The 23,009-nt window shown below is 45.1% G+C and overlaps 1 protein-coding gene across 13 annotated transcripts in view; it reads left to right on the forward strand.

The window, feature by feature from the left end:
* Positions 1-23,009, forward strand: part of DAB1 (DAB adaptor protein 1) — a 1,027,070-nt gene that overhangs the window by 990,122 nt on the left and 13,939 nt on the right. For 12 of the 13 annotated variants that reach the window (XM_038537399.1, XM_038537400.1, XM_038537401.1 and 9 more), the window contains 7 exons: positions 2,842-2,892; positions 2,984-3,031; positions 7,654-7,716; positions 10,112-10,220; positions 17,985-18,533; positions 22,124-22,251; positions 22,611-22,721. In XM_038537399.1, coding sequence (XP_038393327.1) covers positions 2,842-2,892; positions 2,984-3,031; positions 7,654-7,716; positions 10,112-10,220; positions 17,985-18,533; positions 22,124-22,251; positions 22,611-22,706 — 1,044 coding nt within the window. In that variant the 3' untranslated portion in view covers positions 22,707-22,721. The remainder of the gene's footprint in view (positions 1-2,841; positions 2,893-2,983; positions 3,032-7,653; positions 7,717-10,111; positions 10,221-17,984; positions 18,534-22,123; positions 22,252-22,610; positions 22,722-23,009) is intronic. The other variant, XM_038537411.1, reaches the window with a different exon arrangement.

Consider the following 23,009-nt stretch of genomic DNA (forward strand, 5'->3'; position numbering starts at 1 on the left):
GTTGGGGGGGCCTGGGAAAGAGATTCCAGGTGCTGGCCATGAGACTCAGTGGGGAGGAGGTGCCCTGGTGGCAGGGTCTCCCCACTGGCCGGATGAAATGCACAGGGTGCTCCAGAAGCTTTCCCCCAACAGGAGGAAGGGGATCCAAGGAATGACTGAGCCAGGATCAAAACAGGAAGGTCACCAGCACCAGGTACGAGAGGTGTGGCCAGGAGGATGAGCAGGCAAGACTCTGGCCAGAAAGGAGATTCCAGGGAGAAGACAGGATCAAGAATGGACTGAGGGGTTCAGGAATAAGGCCAGAAAGTATGGGGAGGCCTTTTACATGCAGGTGCTCTATGTTGTCAAGCAGGGGTACTTTCTAAGGAGGGGCTTCCCACGAGTTTTTTTTTTTCTCTTTTTTTTTTTTTTCCAAATGCCATCTAATAGTTTCCTAACATTAAAAACTGTGCGCCTGCACCTTCCAAAAGTGTACCACAGGAAAAAGAAATAGAAGATAAAGATATTTATTGAGCATCTACTGTGTGCCTAGCACCAAACAAGACCTCACACACGTCTCAATCAGTCCTCTCCAGAAACCTGAGACAACGTTAACGTTATCGTCAGCACTTTAAAGATGAGAAGACGAGCTGACCAGCTTGTTGTCCGAGGATCACACAGAACACCGTGGCACAGCTAGGGTTCAATCCACATCTGTGTGACTCCAGAGAGATGCCTTTTCTCCCACACCCAGACCAGGCTTTGTCTGAATGGACGGAAATGGCCTGTCCCACCGCAGCACCACTCCTGACCCAAGGCCACTTCTTCCGTCACCAGGAAAGTGACGGACTCATACCAGTGCTGGTTAGCCTCACACATTTTCATTATATGGTGGGGGTTTTATGAGACTCTACCACAGGCTGTTTTTCAAATTTATTTAATTCATCCATCATGCTCTGAAGCCATTTGCTTTTTTATATTGGACAGATGTAATGAGATTTTGGACACTAAAAAATGTTTTTATTAAAAGTTATGACCCAGAGCTAGTTGGTAGGGGCTGTGCCATAAATCCCTAGAAGTGTGTGAATTTATAAAGGATGTAGAGACATAACCTTAACCTTTTAGGCCACACCATAGATTACAGGATCACTTAGGCTAATATTGCCTGCCCCCCCCCCCACCTCTGGCCAAATAGAACCATAATAATAGTAATTTATGTGGTTAACAGATGTGGTTCCTCTTCCTCTCCTCTTTGCCACAGTTGACTCCAGGAGAGCCAGGGTCTGGTGGAAGCAGGTGGTTGAAGACAGAAATGGTGGTGATGAGCCTGAAGGCCCTGCTGTGGTGGGTGTGGGCACATTGGTTCTCCTACTCTGCTCTGCAGCCCTATAACTAGGAAGCTCTCCTCAAAAGCAGGGAATGATGCAATTATTTCTATTCATGCATAATACTCCGCTTTAATGTCAATATTGTCAGATCTGTACTAATGTTGCAGTACTTCGAAATCATCCAAAAAATGATTAGCTTGTGCATATTGACCAAAACATGATGACTAAAAAAATATATGTAATAGACACCATATATATTATCTATAATATATATTATTCTTGAGAATTTGGTAATTAACATTTGTTTAGCAGAGTGCCAGGGTGTCCAGTGGTGAGCACAGTACAACAAAAGACTTTAAAAGGAAATTGTAATAGAGAAGTTTATTACTCACAGGTCCTGGAGGAGGTACGTAGTACACTTCAAGAGGTGACTCGGGGAAAGTCAAGGCAGGGTGCAGGCGGAGAAAGTATGGCAAGTATGGTAACTAAGGTGCGTACCTTTATTAGGGCCCACAAGTGACGGGCTTTGGGGTCCCAGATTGGTCAGTTCACACCAAAAAGGGCAGGGTTTTGGTAAGCTCCACAGAGATCTTCTCTAAGGGGCAAGGTGGGAGAGACTACTAATCACAAGCCATTGGGAGAGTCATACTAGGAATTTACAATTACTTGTGACTCTGCTGTTTATCCAGGGTCTGCCTCATGGGAGAGGCTGAGGTCAGGCCCCTGAAGTTAGCTGAGCCACGCAAATGGATGCCAGTGCAGCAATATGGAGTAGTTTAGTGAAATCCTCAACAATTACAAACAATAAAATACAAAATTAACAAAACAATTAGATCTGGTCAACTGCCAGCCACTTTTAAAACATGCATTTGTTCATATATTTTTGAGCACTGCTAGGTGCCAGATCCTCTACGAGTAGCCAAGATTCAGGAATAAATACAGCCTGGCTGTGCTTCTGGAAGCACAATGTAATCCGCACAGATGATGTGCTATTACTCTGATGATTTTCAGCTCAGAGGATCAAGGGGAGCTTCATGGAAGAGGTGGCCTTCCAGCTGGGTTTGAGGAATTTGGTACTTCAAACTTGCAGAGATGAGAAGAAGAGCCTTTCAAGCAGAGGGGACGGCATGCATGCATAAGGGCACTCACAAAACTAGCTGTTCACAGACTACTCTGAAGAGCTAAGAGTTTGGCTAAAGCACATGATAGTATTTTTTCCTTTTAAAACTTTTCCTTTTCCTTGAGTGTAAATAAACATCATGCTTTTATCTGTTGCCAGCATTGAGGCTGGCTAGGTAATGCCTGGAATAGCAGGAAGATAGACTTTAAACCTACAAACTTACCACTGCTGGCTTTCCTCCTGGTCAGGCCCGTGTTTTATCATCTACTTCTGCTGGGAACACACTGGCCACAGCTCCTGCCTGAGGAGACCGTGGGAGCAGAGAGCATAGATACCGTCATCATTAAACTCATAAATCCATGCCATTTGTGTGTCAGACTCTTCATCCTCATTCATCATCCCTTACACTTTCAGAACGGTCAACCATTTGAGGATTTTGAAGAACGGTTTGCTGCGGCCACCCCGGTAAGAATGAGAGGGCCCTATCTGATTAACTGTTTCAGGTCATGATCCCATCGTTCATTTCATGCTCATAAGTCGTGCCTTGTGGTTACAGAACAGAAACCTGCCGATGGACTTTGATGAGATTTTAGAGGCAACAAAGGTAAGGCCTCCAGGCTCTTGTTAAATGAGAGTCGTTCTGGTCATTCTCATGCATCCCATATTCTCCTCACCCAGCCTGCGTGAAGGGCAGCTGCCGGCTGTGCCCCAGTGGGTGCCTAGTGTAATATTCACAGGCAGATTATTGCTGAGCCCTATGATGAGGTCAGAGAGTATGTGTGTATGAGAGACAGAAAGAGAGAGAGAGAGAGAGAGTGTGTGTGTGTGTGTGTGTTTGTATGTGTGTGTATTCCATTGAACAAATATTTTGCAAGCTTCCAACATGTCCCAGGCATTCTGATAGATGCTAGATATTTAGTAAAATGGGAGGACAGACTGTCCTCAAGGAGATCACGTGTCACAGTGCAACATTGCACAGCCTTGGTAAGATGAAGTAGGTTAGTCTAGTGTAGTGCACTAGAACCTAGTATACCAGGGGTTCAGGCACATAAGCAGGATGTGTTGAGTGCACCTAAGTGAATAAAAACCAGGCAAGGCTTCCATTGGGTGGGTATACCCTGGACTAGATGTACTGGTTGGTAACACAGGCCACCTCTGGCTAGAGGGTATTTGGAAAGTCTCTAGGACAGGGCTCCTCAACCTTGGCTGCAAATTAGAATCATCAGGATTCTTTTAAAGTCCCAGTTATGAGGCTGTACTTCAAACCATCTGATTCAGAATCTCTTAGGAGTGGGAACCAGGCAGCCGTATTTCCCCCCAGGTATGTCCAGGGTTGAGAACCGCTGATCTAAGAGTATCATATAATCTGTTCTGGACAATGGGATGGGGCACATATTGAGTTAGGAAACACTTCCCAGAAAGAAAAAAAAAAAAGTCCTCTAATTTCTGTCCTGAAGGATGAGTGGGAAAGGCAATTGGGAAAGGAATGTATGTTCTCAGTAGAAGGAGGAACGTGTGCAAAGGCCCTGAGATGGCCCCTCCTGTTGTAACTCTGTAACTCCTGTTTCTCTTCTCCATTATGTTGCCCTGATTTTATCGATGGTCTGTCTTTCCATGAAATAGCCAGCCCAGGAGAGTAAGAGCGGGAACAGGCTCATATCCCCTCTTCTCAGTACAGCAGCTGATGCTCAGTAGGGGCTCCATACTTTTCCTACACGAAGGAGCTCCTGATGCCAAAACATAAGGAGTGGGCCTGTGAGAATGTGTTTTGGGGGTCAGCCAAGGACAACTCAGCCTTCATCAATGGCGCTTTCAGAATTTCTCTGCAGGAGGAGCCTAGGAGTCCACTTGCAGCCATCTAGTTGAAAGAAGGACCAGGGAACTAATCTCGAAACAGCAGTGGCACAACACTCTAAATATTACTCGAAAATCATCGCTTTTTCATATCAAAGAATGGCTGTGAAGGGGCTGGCCCAGGGGAGAGATTCAGGGCCTTCCTCCTCAACAACCAAGCTACCTTGAGCCCCTTCACTGGACTGGGCACCCTCCAATATCCCCCTGGGAAATGCCCAGGGCCAGAAGAAGGTGGAATCTGCCATTGGCAGCCTCATCTCTACCAGAAGATCTCTGCAGTGCTGGTAATGGAAAGGCGAATAGGCATCTTGAACTGACCTTCCAGTGGAGTTCTTCGGATGGATGTCTGTTTCGGCAGACCCTTCGGGAACCGTAGCTTCTGGTTAGAGAATATTGTGGCTATACTCCCACCATCTAGGGATGCTAAGTAGGGCTTGTGAAGGGATAGATAAACGAGGTGTTGCTTGGCCTGTGGGTCAAGCCCAGCTTCTTTTAGCCCACTGATCATAGGGTAAGTCTCATCACCTCTCAGTCTCAGCTCATGTGCAAAAAGGACAGATAGACAGCTATGCCACCAGTGAGCTCAGGTAGCGTCAAACATGATGATAACGTATTGGAAAATGTATTGTAAACTATAAAATGTTCGACAAATGTGAATGGTTAGTTTTAATTCTCTCGAGGCCATTAAAATGATTAATTACAACAATATTATCAGATGGAACATGGTTTGTTAGGTTACAAATAAAAGGAGTATGGCGAGCATGGTGGGGAGGGGTGTGAAAATAGATACTATTCCAGATTCTCAATCACATATGGTTATTAGAATTATTTTTAATTTTATGGCCTAAGAATCCCCCTTTTCTATAAAATTTAATTAACTCAAGTTTCTATTTAAACAGCAAATCCAATGGAATGAAATAACAATCTATGTTTTATGCCTCTGCATGTTTTTCTCGTTTAATCCTTGAGTGAAAATCATCTGGTAAGAGGAAAGTCTATATCTCAAGAATGAAGGTTATTTTAAAAGTTGTGCTTAAGGAGAAAATTAGCCAATAAATTATATTTATGATGTTAGTAAAAGTGTGCCACGAGTTCAACACATTTGAAATGTAAATTGTGTGACTTAATTATTAACTTCATTTTATTATTTTCCTACCACTGAAAATAGTTGTAAGCCATTTTAAAAGCGTTGAGTCCCAATTGCAAGGAAGCCTAGAAGCTTCATGTTAATCGATTAAATAGAAGTATTCCTTATATGAATCTGGAAGAAAGCATAAGGATTGGTATAGTTTCACCAAATGACATAAAATACTGTAAACATGGTAAAGACTCTTTGGCCGAGACAAGCCAGTATCTATAGAGTCCAGCCGGGTCTGGTCCCACTGTGACCTTACTCCTGTCCACTTTGCTGGCCTGCTTCCTGCTGCCCTCCACCCTCATGCTCATTACAAACTGCTTTTCTGCCCACATGCTCAGACCCTCCAGGCCTCTTTCCTTTCTGCTCATGTACTTGCACCAGCCTGGATTGTCCTTCCTCTTCTTGTTTGCCTGACTGACTACCTCATCTTCAGAATTCAGATCAGATCTCTTCCCTTTAGAAAACTCTCCTTAAGCTTCTTTGCCAAAAGCTGGCCAAGTCCCTTTCTCTGTTCTCCCACAGAGACCCCTGTTGCCATCTCTGCCACATTGCTTTGAAATCATCTACTTCTGTGGATCATCCCGCCAGACTGCAAGCTCATCTTGGCATTTCTCACTATTCTGTTCACTACACCTAGCACCCAAGAGGTGCCCAGCATGTATGGAAAAGGCATTGTGTAGTTGGGAAGGAAATTAATGTGTGTAGGGCCCTACTGTGTGCCCAACGCTGTTATTTAGTCTGAAACCTTAAGAGGAAGAATTGAAAGTTCAATAAGCAAGCTAAACTTATTTCAGCAAAAAGAGTCTTTTGTGCCTTTTTAACAAGGCTTAGATGAACTTCAAAGAAATTCCTGTTATTAATATTGTCAATAAATCTGCAAAGGAAGTAGTATCATCTCTACCATCCAGGTAAGGGAACTATAGCTCCAAGGAGTTGCAGAGGTTGGAGGTGAATCCATCAACAGCTGGGGGACCTTTTCCAGGGCCCAGAGCCCACTTACTCTTCAGAAGGAGAGAATGATGTTTAGTTTTATGGTACTAAATTAGTTTTTTGGTACTAAGTGTTCAGACTTAGAAATGCCTAGATACTGCAGAATCCAGGTGCAGGGGGCCTGCGTGGCAGGCAGGCAGGCAGACTCTTCCAGTCCTTTCTATTGATTGATGTTTTTAGGTTCCCCCAATCACCAGTCTCCCTCTCTTCTCTGTCCCAGGGGTAACAGCTGCATCCTGGGCACTAAGAAACTCAAGCTATGGAGCCAGAAAGGTCTGAAGAGATCTTTTAGCCTGTCCCCTGCATTTTACAGATGAGCTGAAAATGTTTTTTCCCCAGTGGGCAGGTTTTGCACAAAGCATATGATTATATACTTTAAGGCAGGCTGTTTGGTTCCTGCCCATAGACTTCCTACAGTCTCTGAAGCTGGAAGTGTATGCAGATTAATTTCTAAGTATATCTTAAAGGGTTTCTTCTGCTGCTATGGCTGGCCTTGCTCAGACACTCCTGTATGATGGATGGGAATATAGACGATACAGTGTCTGTAGTGATGGAGTTCCTAGCAGTGATTAATAGTGTAGATACTGGGCTGTTTTTGTTCCCCTTCCTGGTATTAAATGATATGTTTTCTTTTCTTCCAACTACATTTTTTATCCAAGGCTGGCATTTTCAGAGACTCTCATTTGACTGTATGCTCTTTATGGAGAAAATTCAAGTCCTGGCTTTTGTGACCTTGGGGTCTCCTCTGTAAGACTCAGTTGATTGATCTGTAGAAATGGGGATGATGAATTATACCTCTGAGGTTTGTGGTAGTGGGAGCATTTGCTGAGAAGTAGCCAAAAAGTCCTATCTCCTTATAGCTGGCACTTTGTACATGTGTGCGCACTCATAAAAGTAGTGAGGCCATCACCTTCTTGCCTTTATGTCCTGGAGAAGAGAGACAGCACTGCACTTGATGGTGAATCAGAGTGAAGTGGTATGACGGGTTACGGGAGGTGGCTAAGCTGGAATCCCCTTAACTAAGCCCAGATAAACTGCCAGACACACTGAAGCAAGAATTGATTCCAGCTGCATCCCAGATGTTGTCTTTACGATCATGAAGTATGGTAATGGCCAGCTGGGCTTACTGTTTGTATAGTCATGATGACAAAGAAGCAAGGGTCCTCATGTCACACCGTTTTAAAGCAGTGCCCAGTAGCATTGGCTTCCCTTGTGGTGACTTCATTATCTTTGTGTCTTTTCAGGCTGTGACCCAATTAGAACTTTTTGGGGATATGTCGACCCCTCCTGATATAACCTCTCCCCCCGTAAGTATGCACTGCAGCTCAACCCTCCCTCCCTCCCCTTCTCTTCTTCAGCTGCACGGTGGTGAGAAGAAGGGCCTTGGGTAAAAGAAGGCTGCTGGTGGGTTTCACCTCTGCCTCTTTCAAATTGTGTGATTTGGGAGAATTAACCAGCAATCTGAAACCTTGGTTTCCTCTGCTGCTTTTTAAAGGAATTATAAGGCTTCTGTTTTGAGAAGCAAGTGAAACCATGCATCAGCAATTATGAGATACTTGGGTACTTGCTATTCTGTTGGTCAGTGGAGAAAGACATAACTGGGATGAGGTCCCTATCTGCAAGGAGCACACAGTCTAGCTGGGAACATGGGCCAGAAACTCAACAGGACTATAGACACGATGAGGCATTTGTCAGCACCTGCCCAGAGTCCACCCAGCCCAGTGTTCAGCCTAGGAAATGAGGTATCCTCCCTCTGCCTTGTCCTGTCTCCTGCCTTCTTTCCTTCCTCTCTCTCCCTCTCTTCTTTTTGTCTTCTCCTCCCTTCTCCCCTGCCTCCTAGCTTCACTGAGCTTCTCATGAAGCTTTGGATTCCCCACTCTAGTCTCAGCCAGGGTATATAGCCCATTGCTTGTCATTATTATAAGTCACTGATTGCAGGAGGATAGAGATTACAGGGAACCCTAATTTAAAAATGAAAAGAAAAAAGAATTCAACCCTAAGCAAAATTGAATCCTGGTGCTTTGAGAACTGGTTGCATTCAAAGGCAACCCTATGAAAAAAAAAAAAAATTTAAAAATTTAAAAAAGGCAACCCTATGGCCACAGCAAAGAACAGAACCCAGAAGCCCCATCCAGGTCCTCTCCTGCCCCTTCCCTGGAAGCAGGAGGTGGGCAGAGAGCAATGAACCACAGCTGCACCAGCAGAAGCTGCTGGGAGAGGGCAGCTCCTCTGGGCTCCGCACAGTTGTACATACCGAGGATGGTGCTATGTGGTTTATTGGGGAGACGCACCTTACAGAGAAAAGGCTGTAATCTCAGCACGGAGGACAGATGGCATGAGACTCTACTGCCCACAGCTGCCGCCAGGGACACTAGACACAGCTGCCCTGCTCCCGACATCTGATGTCCAGAGCAGACGTGACAGGGGACAGCAGCTCCTGTCTCCGGGGAAGCTGGGGCAGCTCGAACCAGTCTCCTTTTCTCCTCCATCCCAGGGGTAAGAGCTGCATCTTGGGCATGTAGAAACTCAAGCTGTGGGACCAGAAAGATCTGAAGAAATCTTCTAGCCTGTCCCCTGCATTTTACAGATGAGCAAACTGAGGCCTAGAGAGGGCACATGACTCCCCCTAAGATCACGTGGGGGAAACAGAACAGCCCCACTTGTGTTTAAAAGTGCTTAACGCAGCAGCTCACGGCTGTTTCTGGCCCTGAACCCAAGTGCAGTCCAAATGGGTATTTAATAATCCCCAGAACAATGCCACTCCACCCGCAGGCTGCTGGTCTAAAAATGGCCCTGTCTAATTGCCGTGGTTTCAGGATTAATTGCTTGCCCCAGACTGTTCCAAGGGGAAAAGAAAAATAAGGATACAATGGCATCGCTTAGACATACTTTATAGGAGAAAGGCTGCTGTAAATGGGTGTGAGCCTTTAAAAAACTGAGTACTGATGCTTTTCTTTGAGTGCCCCCTCAGTATCCCTTCTGTCTGTTTGATTTGTCCCAGTACCTCTCACCTTCCCCACCAGTGCATGCAATGGACCTGTCTCGGGTTCCAGCAGAGGCTGGGTAATTTAGAGTTTGCTGCTCCTCAGGCTTCAGTTTTTTTATCATTTGAAAATATTTCCTTGTCTATGCACGTAGAGACTCAGACAGAATGTGGGAGGCACCAGGAGACAGGGGTCTCTGTTCTAGTCTCTGAGCTCTATTTGGTCATTTCGTCAGGCTGTTTATTTACTGTGTATTAAGAGACAAACCCTGAATTAGGTGCACAGTGGATCCTGAGTGGGTTCATGTCAGTTTAAGTTGACCCCCTCTAAAGGATGAAAGCTACATATTGTGGAATAATTCGATGGCCTGAAAAACACCCCCAAGGAGCAGGGGCTCGAACCAAAGAGTTGAGATTCTGGCCACTGTTTGCTGAGCACCTGCTAATGCACCTCAGCATGGTACTAAGTGATTTAAATGCAGGATCTCACTTCATTATCACAGCTGCTAAAAGGTAGGTCTCATTTGTCCTGTTTTATGGTCAGTGTATACAACCAGCTTGTGGTCTGCACACCACATGTGTGGCCTGGACCATGGCTGGCTTCTCCAGTCCCTCCTGCCCCTGCTTCCTGCACCTACTGCCTCTCATCCTTGACGGCTCCTGAGCCCAGTTTCCCAGGGACCTCACACACCTTCTGCACCCCCCTCTCTCTCTAACAGACTCCTGCAACTCCAGGTGATGCCTTTATCCCGTCTTCATCTCAGACACTTCCGGCGAGTGCAGACATGTTTAGTTCTGTACCTTTCGGCACTGCTGCTGTACCCTCAGGTAAGCTGTCTTCGGCCCGCTTCCCTTCCTTCGGCCTCCACCTGTCAAGGAAGAGAAAGGGTTGATGTGAACCAGCTGTCAAATTATGCCCGAAGACTTGCGGAACCACCAGCCTCTCCTGTGACTCTTCAGATGACTTTGAGAGGCTGCCATTGGGAGGTGGGGGAGCATTTGCACACCTGTGGTAGACTGTAGGCTGGAATTCAGTGAAGTCTTTCACCTGGAAAGGTCAAAATTCTAGGTTACTCAGTAGTAGACAGCTTCAGGGAGCCCAGTGCACATACAGCCGTGTAAATTAGTGCGAATTCTCCTCCTGTGCATCCCAGCCAAAGGGAGGGAGGATGGCAGGTGGGGGGAAGTATGAACTCTCCACAGACCTCTTGGGATCAGATTGCCTCCTTTGGTAGAGATTTGAGAATGGGGAGGCTCTCCATGCAAAGCGGGGTGCTGAGGGGACAGAGCCAAACTGCTAACAGTGAACTGGGAAGGTGATGGGGCTTTTAATGATTTTGAAAGTATTTGTTCTGTTTTCTAAGCATTCTTTAATATATATAAATATATGTACTGCTTTTACAACAGGTTGTGCATATATGTGTGCATATGTATATATAGTGACAGTATTGCAGGTGAGGTACAAATTGGCAGGATCTCCTTTCTTAACTTGTCTCCATGGCATCAGGCACTCCATGTAGCCAGACCGCTTGACTTGGCACAGGTCAGAGGGGGTATTCCACTCTTTACATACATGAGAGCCTTAAAGACTGTTTTCTTTCTATGTATTTGAAATCTGTGGCTTCATCTTTCTATTTTATTCTTATATACAGCCAAAAGAACCTGAATATTTCCTTTTTTTTAGGAAAATATTTTTATTTATTTGTTTGAGGGAGGGAGTGTGGACATGCAAGCAGGGGGCAGGAAGCAGAGGGAGAGGGAGAGAATCCTCAAGCAGGCTACACCAAGATGAGCATGGGGTCCAACAATGTGGGACTCGATCTCACAACACCAAGATCATGACCTGAGCCAAAATCAGCAGCCCCCAACAGTTAACCAACTGAACCACCCAGGAGTCCTGAGCCTGAATATTTTCAAATATACATTTCCTTGAGTTTTTCTCTATAAACAATTCTAGCTACATAGAGTTAGAAGCAAATTCTTGCCACCGAATATGAACCTTGCTGTTATTCAAAATGAAGTAAAAATTCACACTCTATTCTGAAATAGTTAAAATTATTCCCCATAAGCCCAGAGATCATTATGCACTTTCAGAAGCAACAGAGGTCGGTAGCCATTGGATCTAGCTAACACTTTAGAATCTGCAAGTAATGCAGACTTTTAATTGCTGAGCTTCCCAATCAATCTGTTTTACCCGTCTCTAAAATGGGACTGTGGTGATGGCTGGTTTTCCTTACCTAAAATGGATATTAAAATCTCCTCGGGAATAGTGTAATAGAATGCATCATTTAAAATAAGAGTAACAGTTTTCCATCAGAAATCTATCACCTTCCCGTGTTGAAATTACCATGCTTTCCCCTCATTATCTGATCTATGAAGATGATGTGCTGAGACAGGTAATGGGAACGATCAGCCCCAAACTTAACCAACTTGCAGATGTGTTCATTCCACAAATATCCACTCCTCAGTGAATGAGCCAGGCCCTATTCTAGGTGCCTGGGGTGTGCCCGTGACCATGACAGATGCAGGTCCTGCCCTCATGGCACTTCCCTTTCTACTGTGGAGACAGGCAACAACATAAAAATAAGTAACATACCTAGTATGTCTGAAAATAGTAAGTGGTGTGGATAGAAGAAAGTCAAGGGGAGTGTAGGGGCTTTAGAGCAAGTGTAAATAAAGGTTATGGTCAGGAGGGGCTCATGCAGAGGTGAGGTGTGAGCAGACTATGTGAGGATGGAAGCCAGGAAGCTGTCTAGGAAGAGTGCTCTAGGCAAGTCTCCATCCTCCTTCTCCATAAGTGAGAGTGGGACAGGATGCAGTCACACGGCTCCCTGCCCTAACATTTGCATAAAAGCACCCCGAGGACCTGGCTGAGCCACACACAGAACTACTCTGGACCTTCTCCTGAGCCTGTGTCAGATGAGGGCTTTGAAAACCTGGGTTTTAGTCTTGCTACTTGACCAGCCGTGTTGCAAACTACGGACAAGCCAGTTCACGTCTAGATTCGGGTTCTTCAGCTGCTTAAAAAAAAAAAAAAAAAAAAAAAATCTGATTGATTACCTCCACAATTTCACTGTTTAGAATGTAAGTGTAAAATTAATTTCATTGAGCACATTTTGGTTCTCAAAATGCCTGCTTCTATTCAGATATGCTGAGGAACAAAAGTAGATGTCAGTGGGTGGTCAACTATCAGCCTCTCTTCCTTGGAATGGCCCTAAGAAATCTCTGCAGATGCTGAGTAGCCATCTGCCTGTTCCCCAGTTGTCCAACCAGTGACAGGGAGCCAGGGACACGAACCACGGCATGCAGTACAACAGATGGGCTACGGGTTGGGGGCCAGGGTGTGTGTGTGTGTGTGTGTGGTTTGCATCTGATGGGCTGGGTTCAAATCCTAGCTCATCTATTTATGTATGTTTTAGACTCCTGAGCCATTTACTTAACCTGCCAGAGCCAGAGTTTCTAAATCTTTATAAATGAGTAAAAAATAATACTTCCCTTGCAACAATATCATGAGAATTAAATGAGAAAACAAAGTGAAGCATCCTGAAAATTGCCGGCTTACTGTGGATGCTTCAGTGAGCAAATGCAGCTCGTGTTGCTACTATTATGATTATTATGACTCTTATTTTTAAAGTAGAAGAAAATGTCTTGTCCTGCCTATATTTTTTCCCTTTAACCTTTTTGGAATATTTAGAAAAACATCCATGTAATAAAATTTAGCTTTGGCCTCTTAACTGTACATGACAGAGCTGGCCTGAGGGCTTAGAGGATATACTGTGTATAAATACAGACCTGCCACTAGCCAACTGGGTAAAACTCAGCTAAATCTCCTCTGAGCCTCAAGGAGCTTATCTGTGAAATGGGGATGGTAACGCCACCGTATAGCTAGTCGGACAATTGCATGAGTTCATACACATAGTGGAACATTTAAAGTGGTGCTTGGTGGTGTTTCTATCAGTAAGCAGGCAACAGATGTTTGCTACCCTGTCTGTTAGGAGCCTGGCTCTGTTCCCCATACCCTGTGGTAGCTGGCTCAAGCCTTCCCCTCAGCCACCTACAGTATCTCAAACACAGAGTAAAGAGATACTATATCAGTGACACAGAGGCTTGTTGCAAGGATCAGTGTCACATAAATGTAAGCTCCATGAGGGAAAGGTTTTTGTTTTTCTTAATTATTGTGTTCTTTACTGGATCTCCAGAGACCAAAACAGTGCTTCACACTCAATAGGGATCTTTTTGAATGAATGAATAAATCAGTGAATGAATGAGATCATGTACATAAGCATTACCATACAAGTCGGGAGAGTCCCTTAGTTTTCCATATTTTTCTCACATTTTAGGCTGCTTTTTAAATTCAAATAATGAGGTATCCCCAGGTGCAAGCATCTGGTTATAAATTGCAATTTTCAACACTCCTTAAAAATCTAACTGCAAGGCAGTAATGCAGGTGTTTCCTTTCACTTCACAGCAAGGAGATTTATGATTGATCTGAACTCCATGGCATAAACAGATGCTCCATGGCACCTCCTCCCTCCACCGTCGAACGTTAATGAGTAAATGTTACTAAGCAGTTAAGTGGCTGCAGTGGCAGCCACCAAGTGGCTCCCCCATGTCCGCTGCTACCGCAGCGCTGCGACTGAGGTGTCCCATCAGGCGTGCATGATGCCATGTGGCCAGAGAACCTTAGCTCACAGGTCTGGGGGAAGCCCAGGCTACAGAGACCCCAACCCCCCAGAAAAACTAGTAAGACCTGTGAGTTCCCTAACATGATACCCAATTACCCTGTGCTGCTTTTTTTTTTTCTTTTGAATATTGTGCTTGGGTCTGAAGCAGATGGCACGAAGCCAGGGAGACATGCTAATAGCTCTCTCCAGAAAAGTGTGCACAGCCCATCTGTTGGTTCCTTGTGGGAAAAAAAAAGACAGGGGAAAGAAAAACCTGCCACCAACAGTAGAATCATCAGCGATTACAGCACTTACAGATCTTCGAGTTTAATTGTACACTTGGAAAAATGCAGTGAAGGCATTTATTCCACTATGACTCATTCACCTTTATAGAGAGACTCTCTCCCATCTCAGGATTTATGGAGCAGCTGATGTGTGCCCAAAACTGTGCCAGACACAGAGGAGAGGGAAAGGGAAAATAAAATGTTCCTACTAGCAGGTGGTTTCTTGTCTAATGATGGAAGACAATAACTGGGCAGTTGCAACACAGTGTGACCAAATGCCATCACAGAGATGACCCCTGGGGTCTGCAGAAGCCCAGAGGAGAACCAGTGGAGTGCAGGGGGGCAGAAAAAGTGCCCGGAAGAGGTGCTGCTGAACTGGTTCTCAGAGAGTGCATAAGGAGTAGCCAGGTGAGGTAGGCAGGAGCACCAGCAGGGATGAGAGAGAGCCGGTGGAGCTTTGTTTGCAGCTGCTGTAGGGAAAGGTGGGATGAAGAGGTAGGAAGGGGCCTGATCCCTGAAGGCTCCTAAGCCAAGCTAAGGCATCCAAACCTTATAGTCAAGACAGTGAAGCACTATATTGCATCTTAGAGCAATCCTCTGGTGGCAACAAGGGCTGTGGAGTGGAAGCAAAGTGAAAGACAGCCTAGCCTGTCTGCAGGCTGAAACCTTCCATCCCTTTCCCAAAATGGGCATCAGGATTGAGGTCATTGAAAGATCTGTGTCTCTGCCCCATCAGACCTAGTGCCCCCTTTTTACGACAGATCTTTGTAATGTCTCCTTTAAATTCTTGAAATGAAATTCATAGATGATATAACTTATCTAATAGTTTTTTTTTTAAATATAATGCCTTCATTATAAGGAGGAAACTTTTTTTTAAAAGATTTTATTTATTCATGAGAAACAGAGAGAGGCAGAGACCTTGGCAGTGGAAGAAGCAGGCTCCCTGTAGGGAGCCCGATGCAGGACTTGATCCCAGGACCCCGGGATCATGCCCTCGGCCAAAGGCAGACGCTTAACCGCTGAGCCACCCAGGTGTCCCAGGAGGAAACTTTTAAAAACTAATTTGTAATAAAAAGATATCTATTTCAATAAGGAAAATACCCAGGTATAGCTGCGCTAGAAGTCCTACTAAGTGGCCAGGTGTGTAGAACTATAAATAGAGTCTCTGCAGGTGCAGAGGGACACAGGAACGCCGTGTGGGTTCAAACACCAGGGAAAGTGTTTCTGTTGGGAACCTCAACTTTCCCAAATGGTGAGCAACTCTTGACCGTGTTCCAAACAAGACAAAATACAGTCGGCCTTCAATGTACACAGCTGTTACCTTCCCAGAAAACTAAGTGCATTGAAACTATGCAAAGAAACTGAATTTCTAGGTAATACAATGTCCAGCCCATACTCAAATATTATCGAAGCCAGAACGTGGGGGAATTCTTTGTTATGCACGTTGGTCTCACACAGTATAGGATATCAAGTATCCAAGCTCTCTGCTTCTCAAGTGCGCATAGTGGCTCCCACTAGCAAGTTAACCTGACAACCAAAATATACCCCACAAATTTCCTGATCATCCCCCCATCAAAGTAAATCAGAAAATATGAAAAACAGTTGTGGAACTCTTAATCTGTTAGTGGGCTCGAGTCACTGCCTTATTATGTGATGGGTGTGGTGAGAGGCGATGCAAGCAGGTCTCGGGTTTGAAATGCCAGCACCAACGTCTCTTCACCCCTCTGATTTCAGTGCAGTAGGGCTAAGCGATCACATAAGGATATGGTCTGTTTGCCTTGTCGACGCCCCCTAGGAGCCTGTCACACTGCTGGATTCATCAGCAAGGAGCCTGTGTGTCCTGTCTCCTCCACCTTTCTGGAACCTCTTCTCACCTCACAAGGAAATGGCTGGACCTGGAATGTTGTCTCCATTCCTTAGTCATCAGTTGAAGGGCAGGGGATCTGAGGCTGGAGCATGAGTGAGGCACTCTGCACATGGTTTCTCTGGGCTCTCCACAGTCATTGACATCACCCATGACATGATCAGAGCCACGGGGCCTGCCTGCCTTCCCTTTGGAAGTTGCTAGGATACCTTGCACCCACTCTTCTCTTGGCCTCACTCCTGTACACCTGTAAACTCCTTCTGACAGCTGTGAAAAGGCTGGTTTTGAGAGGTCAGGCCAAGCCAGCTTCTTCCTCCTCTCCCCTGCCTGGCCTGGGCATCTGTCTCCCAGGCTCAATGGCACATGTGTATGTCCACGGGGCCCTCTGAGAAGGGCAGGGATCACTGGAAGCACATGGGAATTTCTCTGGCCCTGTCCAACATTTGCCAAACCCCGGTGTACTTACTATCCAGATATCAGAAATTGGTCTTGGCTGTCTGGCTGGGGCAGTGTGATGTAGAGGGAAGAACACCACTAGCTGTGGGGACAAGTGACCTCAGTTTAGATCCTGATCCCACTTCATGCTGTCTCTGTGACCCTAAACATGGACTTTCCCTCTCTGAACACCTATTTCCTTATCCCTAGAATGGGGATGAGAATACCTACCCTGCAGGGATTCCGTGAGGATGTGAAGCACCTAATACTGTACCTAGAACATCATAGACATCGAATACATGGAAATTATTTGTGTTACTATTGATACTGTGAAAAGTGTCACTTCGCCTTTTAAAATGGTTATATCTCACCTGAAAGGACTTAGTACAGCCAACAATTAACATGGTGACATATGTGAGTAGACCCTCCGGAGTTTTGGCGTCCCCAACCTATGCCACTGTACAAGGTGCTCCTGAGTAGACAGTCCCTAAAATTGGCATGATGACAATGCAGAAATAATGTGTTCTAATACCTGGAGCTACCACTTATTATATGGCTGCTATGTATCAAGCAAGGTATTAAGTACTTCCTAGGATTTCTCTGATTTAAATCCTACTAATTGCTAACATTTATTGAATGCATACTTGGTGTCAGGTGCAGTAGTCCACCTCAAAAACGTCATCTCCATTTATCTTTAAACCAAGCCCATGAGGCAGACAGTATTTTTTGCCCATTTCACAGATGAGGAGAGAGAGCCCGAGAGAGCTTGTGGAGCTCTCCCTAAACTCCGTAGATAAGAAGCAGAAGAACTCCAAATTTTAACCTAGACCTCAACATCCCCGATACTCTGATTCTTCTTCCCTCAGCACATGTTTTCCATGCTGAAAAGGAAGATCTTATAACCTGGCTTTCTAACCAAGAGCTTGAGGTTTAGAAAGTTTAAGTGTTTGGTCTAGCCAGAAGGGGAGGCAAGATTCAAACCCAAATGTACCCGATGTCTAGTACTCTACCTTTTCCACTGAGACACACCAGCGCCTGAGGCTGTGTGGAGTCAGAAACCTTTAATTATAGCAATATTATCATTATCTCCCAAACACCTGCCCGGCTTGCTCGCTCACTGCATTCTAGTTTTGCTTATGAGTCCCCTTCTTAGGTTTCTCCAGACCGTGGCTCTGGAAGGAACACTCCATTGAAAGCCAGAACTTTCATCTTACTCATCTTTGTGGCCCGGGTCTCTAGCACAGAGCCTGGAACGTAACAACTGCTCAGTATCTTTCTGCCGATCACCTGAATCCATGAATTATTCTTTCCCAGGGTACATGACTCATCTTTCTCACCCTTCCAGGTTATGTTGCAATGGGCGCCGTCCTCCCATCCTTCTGGGGCCAGCAGCCCCTCGTCCAACAGCAGATCGCCATGGGTGCTCAGCCACCAGTCGCTCAGGTGATGCCGGGGGCTCAGCCCATCGCATGGGGCCAGCCGGGTCTCTTCCCTGCCACTCAGCAGCCCTGGCCAACTGTAGCCGGGCAGTTTCCGCCAGCCGCCTTCATGCCCACACAAACTGTTATGCCTTTGCCAGCCGCCATGTTCCAAGGTCCCCTCACCCCCCTTGCAACCGTCCCAACCACGGGTGACTCCACCAGGTCAAGTCCACAGACCGAGAAGCCCAGACAGAAAATGGGGAAAGAAATGTTTAAGGATTTCCAGATGGCCCAGCCGCCACCCGTGCCCTCCCGCAAACCCGACCAACCCTCCCTCACCTGTACCTCAGAGGCCTTCTCCAGTTACTTCAACAAAGTCGGGGTGGCACAGGATACAGATGACTGTGACGACTTTGACATCTCCCAGTTGAATTTGACCCCTGTGACTTCTACCACACCATCAACCAACTCACGTGAGTGCCCTTCTTGGGAGACCTAACTCCAATGAGAGCGATGCCTTGTTTCTGGAGTCACAGAACTCATCTCAGTTCACATTCAGCAGGCATCTTGGTTTATATGACTACTACTAATAATAGCTACCAGTTATGAGGTGCCAATTATACATATCTACCTCGTAACCATTGTTTTCATACTTTTATACTCATAACAATGCTTATTACAGGTTTTGTTAGACCTGTCTGACCAATAATGAGAGTGAGGTTCAAGGACAACGAGAGTAGTTATTTTCCTACCAGTCACTCTGCTTCTAATGTTTTTGTTGATCTGCTCATCTATCCATCCATTCATTCATTATCCCTCCTTATGACACAGATTTTGGTACGGCTTGTTGAAATGGAAATGAATAGTGAATATGAATTTTAAAAGTCTGGGAAATAAGGACAAAAATTAGAGTAGAAAACTAAAATCAAGAGAAAACTTACGGGAAAGAAAGAGCAGCCATAAGATCTCATCCAGCTGGTTTAGTTGAAGCCAGATTTTGGCTCAGGGCTTTGGGTCGTCAAAGAGAAAAAAATGGTAGTGAAGCAGAAATCTCTAGACTGGGAACCTAGAGAGCAGATTTATCACTTCCTAGTTTTGTGCCTATCGGCAAGTCATTTTTGTGAGCCTCAATTTCCTCATCTATCTTAGCCTAAGAGAGATTACAAGGATCAGTGGTACATGTACTGAAACATTGTATACATCACAAATTTTAAGGTATTTTTGTCACCATTATGAATGCATATTGAATAGTTCTGTGTCAAATCCCTGGACCAGAGTTCCAACCTTTGCTCTTCTACCACAAGCTGTGTCTTTGGCCATGTGTGTGACTTTCTTAACCCCAGCTGTGTCATGGGTGAAATGCATTGAGTTGGCTTGGATGATGAGGAGTGTACTTCCTTCTAGTTCAGGCACTCAGTGATTCTTTCCAGATCACTTTTCTACTGTAAGCATCCAAAAAGCCATGACCATGCAGCCAATCAGAATCTAGATACACTTGAGCACACATATGCTCAGAAAAGTGACTGGTAATTCAGCCCATGCCTTTGACAATTGATAGGGAAAAGCAAAAGTCTCATGGAACAATGAGTTTGGCGTTTTCATTACTGTCACAGATGATAGGGATCACTGCTTGGCCAATAGTGAGAATTGTCAAAAAATCTAATGTTAACACAATTAGGTGGTGTTATTTCATCCAGGTTCAGAAGGCAGTTATGAAAATGAATGCCTTTTATGTGTATAAACAACCTACTTCTACTCAGGCCATGTGATCTCCATATGAGGGCATCTCTATTAGCTCCACGTCACAGGGTTTCAGTGAAAAATAATGAATAAAAAATGAAATGCTGGGGGAATGAGAGCCATGCATAAATAAGCAAGCATCTTTTGAAAGCAAGTGTCTCTCTTTCAATGGACTTGCATGCCAGCTATAAATAAAAGGGAAGTTTCAGTTCTTTGAGGACAGGACATATGTCCTAATCACCCGTCTACTTCTTCTAATGCTAGCATAGCATCTAGCGTGTGGGAGACATTTGGGAAAAATCGTAGAGATTGAAATGAACAGAACAAAGGCCATTCAGCTGTGGCTGTGTTTTACAACCTGGGCTTTATTGATATTTGGGGCCAGATAATTCTTTGTTGTGGGGTGTGTGTTGTGCTTATAGGATGATGAGCAGCATCCCTGCCTCCACCCACTAGATGCCAGAAATACATGTCCTGTCCCCTGAGTCTTTATAGTCAGAAATGACCCAAGAAAAAAAGAAAAAAAAAAAAGAAATGACCCAAGATACTGTGAAATGTCTCCTAGGATTTAAATTGCACCATTAAAGAACCACTCTTTTAGATTATTCAGGTATTCTAGAAGAGCCTTCTAAAGGCTAAGACACTTACATAAATGAACCTCTAATTATGCTTCCAAATGACTTCATCTGATAAGTAGGACCGGTACACCTCTCAGACTGGCACCTCAGCCTGTGTTCTCGGCCTCTAGTAAGCAATAAGCCACTTCAAACACAATTTGGAATCCAGTTACGCCAACATTTATTCATTAGCTGTTGGAAATCAGGGTGTTCTCACTTAAACCTGCTAGAACTAGTCTGTTCCATAATCATCTCATAAAACAGACTTCCTTTTAAATTAAAAAAAATAATGTTCTATTGTAAAGAAAATGAGTAAAAACAGTAATTATATCCTTCTATCCATGAGCATCACCTTCAGAATGTTTTGAGTGGAGTTTTTTCATCAGTTGGAACAAAAATCTACGTCAAATTGACATAGACCTCACAGCTGGCCCGACAGTGTAGACAGAGCTGTATTAAATCCCAACACTCCTATTCCGTGGTGCTGGTGACCCTGAGAAAGTCCCTTCACCTTTCAGGGCTGCAGTTTCTTCATCAGGAAAGAAAAATAGGTCCCACACCACTTTGCAGTATGTGTAAATACAAAATGCCTAGCACCCAGCACCGTGCCCAGCTTGCTGGCACACAGTAAATTGTGTTGTTATTCTAAATATAGATCCATCAAGGCGAAAGGTGCTCACCAAGTTTTATAATCACTCTCTGTCTGATAAGCAGCCAGATTTGGGAAATTCTGGGCAGTTATGGCAGGATGGGGGGCCTTATCAGTGGCACTGGAAATTTAGCTACTAAATTAAGCCACATCATCTCCTCACTTGGGGCCGAGCCAGTGACTGGCTTTTCAATGCCAAATTAGAAATTATTGAAAAAAGAATAGCTTCAAATGGCACATTTGTTATAACCTCTGGAACAAATGAGAAGGGGAACTTGTGGGAAGGCCAGGACAGAAGATGTGTATCCTTATGGAGTGATGGATAAAGTGCCAGTGGGGAAGTTGCCAGGAGCTCCCTCCCTTTTCCCACATCACAGAAGCACTCTTCACTCTTCATCCAACACGGGTTTCTCACGTTATCTCCCATGTGCAAGGATACAAGGCCTGGTTCTACCAGTAACCAGCTATGTGGCCTTGAGCAATTTAGCAACTTCACTTCCCTTAGCTGTCCTGGGATAACCCCTACCTCAAAGAGGCACTATGAGGATTACAGATACTCGCTGTAAAGTTTCTGACAATGTCTGACGTATAGAAGGCACTTAATCGATGCACATCACTGTCCTCTGATCTATTTATTCTTACTAAAACACACACACAATGTTGAGAGAGAGAGAAGAAAGAAAAATTTGTCCCGTGGTTCTCACCTCGAGTATGTAGAAACATGGAGCTTCCGAGTCAGTAGGTCTGGGGTGAGGTCCAAGACTGCGTTTGTGACAAGGTCCCGGATGTGGTAGTGTCGCTGATCCAAGTGCCATTCCTTGAGAACCACTGCCTGCCCCATCCGTGTGCACCCACTCTTTCCTGTCAGCTGTATGACAAGACAAAATAGATATGTACAGAGGAGATGCTCAGTTGTTTAACTGACCTGCCTCAGGATAGAAAGCAGAGTGCTGGACTTGACTTGAATATAGCCAGACCCCTGAGGTCTCTGTAGGATGTAAATGGTGGCAGCCAGACACTTAACGATGTTCCTTCTTTGTGTGTGGTCCCGGTGTAGCTCCAACCCCAGCCCCTCGACAGAGCTCTCCGTCCAAATCATCTGCATCCCATGCCAGCGATCCCACCACAGATGACATCTTCGAGGAGGGCTTCGAAAGTCCCAGCAAAAGTGAAGAGCAAGAAGCTGTAAGTGACCAGTTTGTTCTCTCTGGTTTTGCCTTTCCTAAAAATTAAAACGGCTGTATCTGAAATGGATAGTGGGCGCGGAAACCTGCATAGAAAAGAATGCTGGCTCGGATTCCCAAGTTCTAAGCGGGGCACTAGAGGGGCTTTCTTTTATGTTCTAATGAGCAGCTGAAAAATGTTGTCCTTTTCGTGAGGTCGGTCCCACAAGTTCCCACGTTGGTGGGTGTGGCACCTTCCAACTGCAGTTGCTGCCTCCTTTAAAATAACTGATCATATGTATGCATGAAAATATGCCCTGCTGTCTTCTGCTTTCCATTGTTGAAAAGAAAAAAAAAAAGTGTTATCTTCTTGTGTTCTAGCCTGATGGATCACAGGCCTCATCCAACAGTGATCCATTTGGGGAGCCCAGTGGGGAGCCCAGTGGTGATAATATAAGTCCACAGGCCGGTAGCTAGATAGCACAGGTCTGGGTAGGTATCTGTTCTTTTTATATACTTCACCCTTAAGCTCTCTGCTTTCCCTTTGGCTTGCCTTTCATTTCTGAAGTCATATCCCCAATGTCTGCACCATCTCTCCTTGCCTGAGCATATCCCTGATGTTTGCACCATTTCCTTGCTCTTTATTCGCTATTGTGTTTTGCCTCATGGATGCATGACCTTTGACACATACTTCTAGTCAGGGGTAGGGGTGAGGAGTGGAGAATGGTCATATTCTTCTATTAATGACATGCTCTGAGTGGATGGTCATGATGGAATGAG

The sequence above is a fragment of the Canis lupus genome, chromosome 5 (assembly GCF_011100685.1).
Source record: "Canis lupus familiaris isolate Mischka breed German Shepherd chromosome 5, alternate assembly UU_Cfam_GSD_1.0, whole genome shotgun sequence".
NCBI classification, from domain to species: Eukaryota; Metazoa; Chordata; class Mammalia; order Carnivora; family Canidae; genus Canis; species Canis lupus.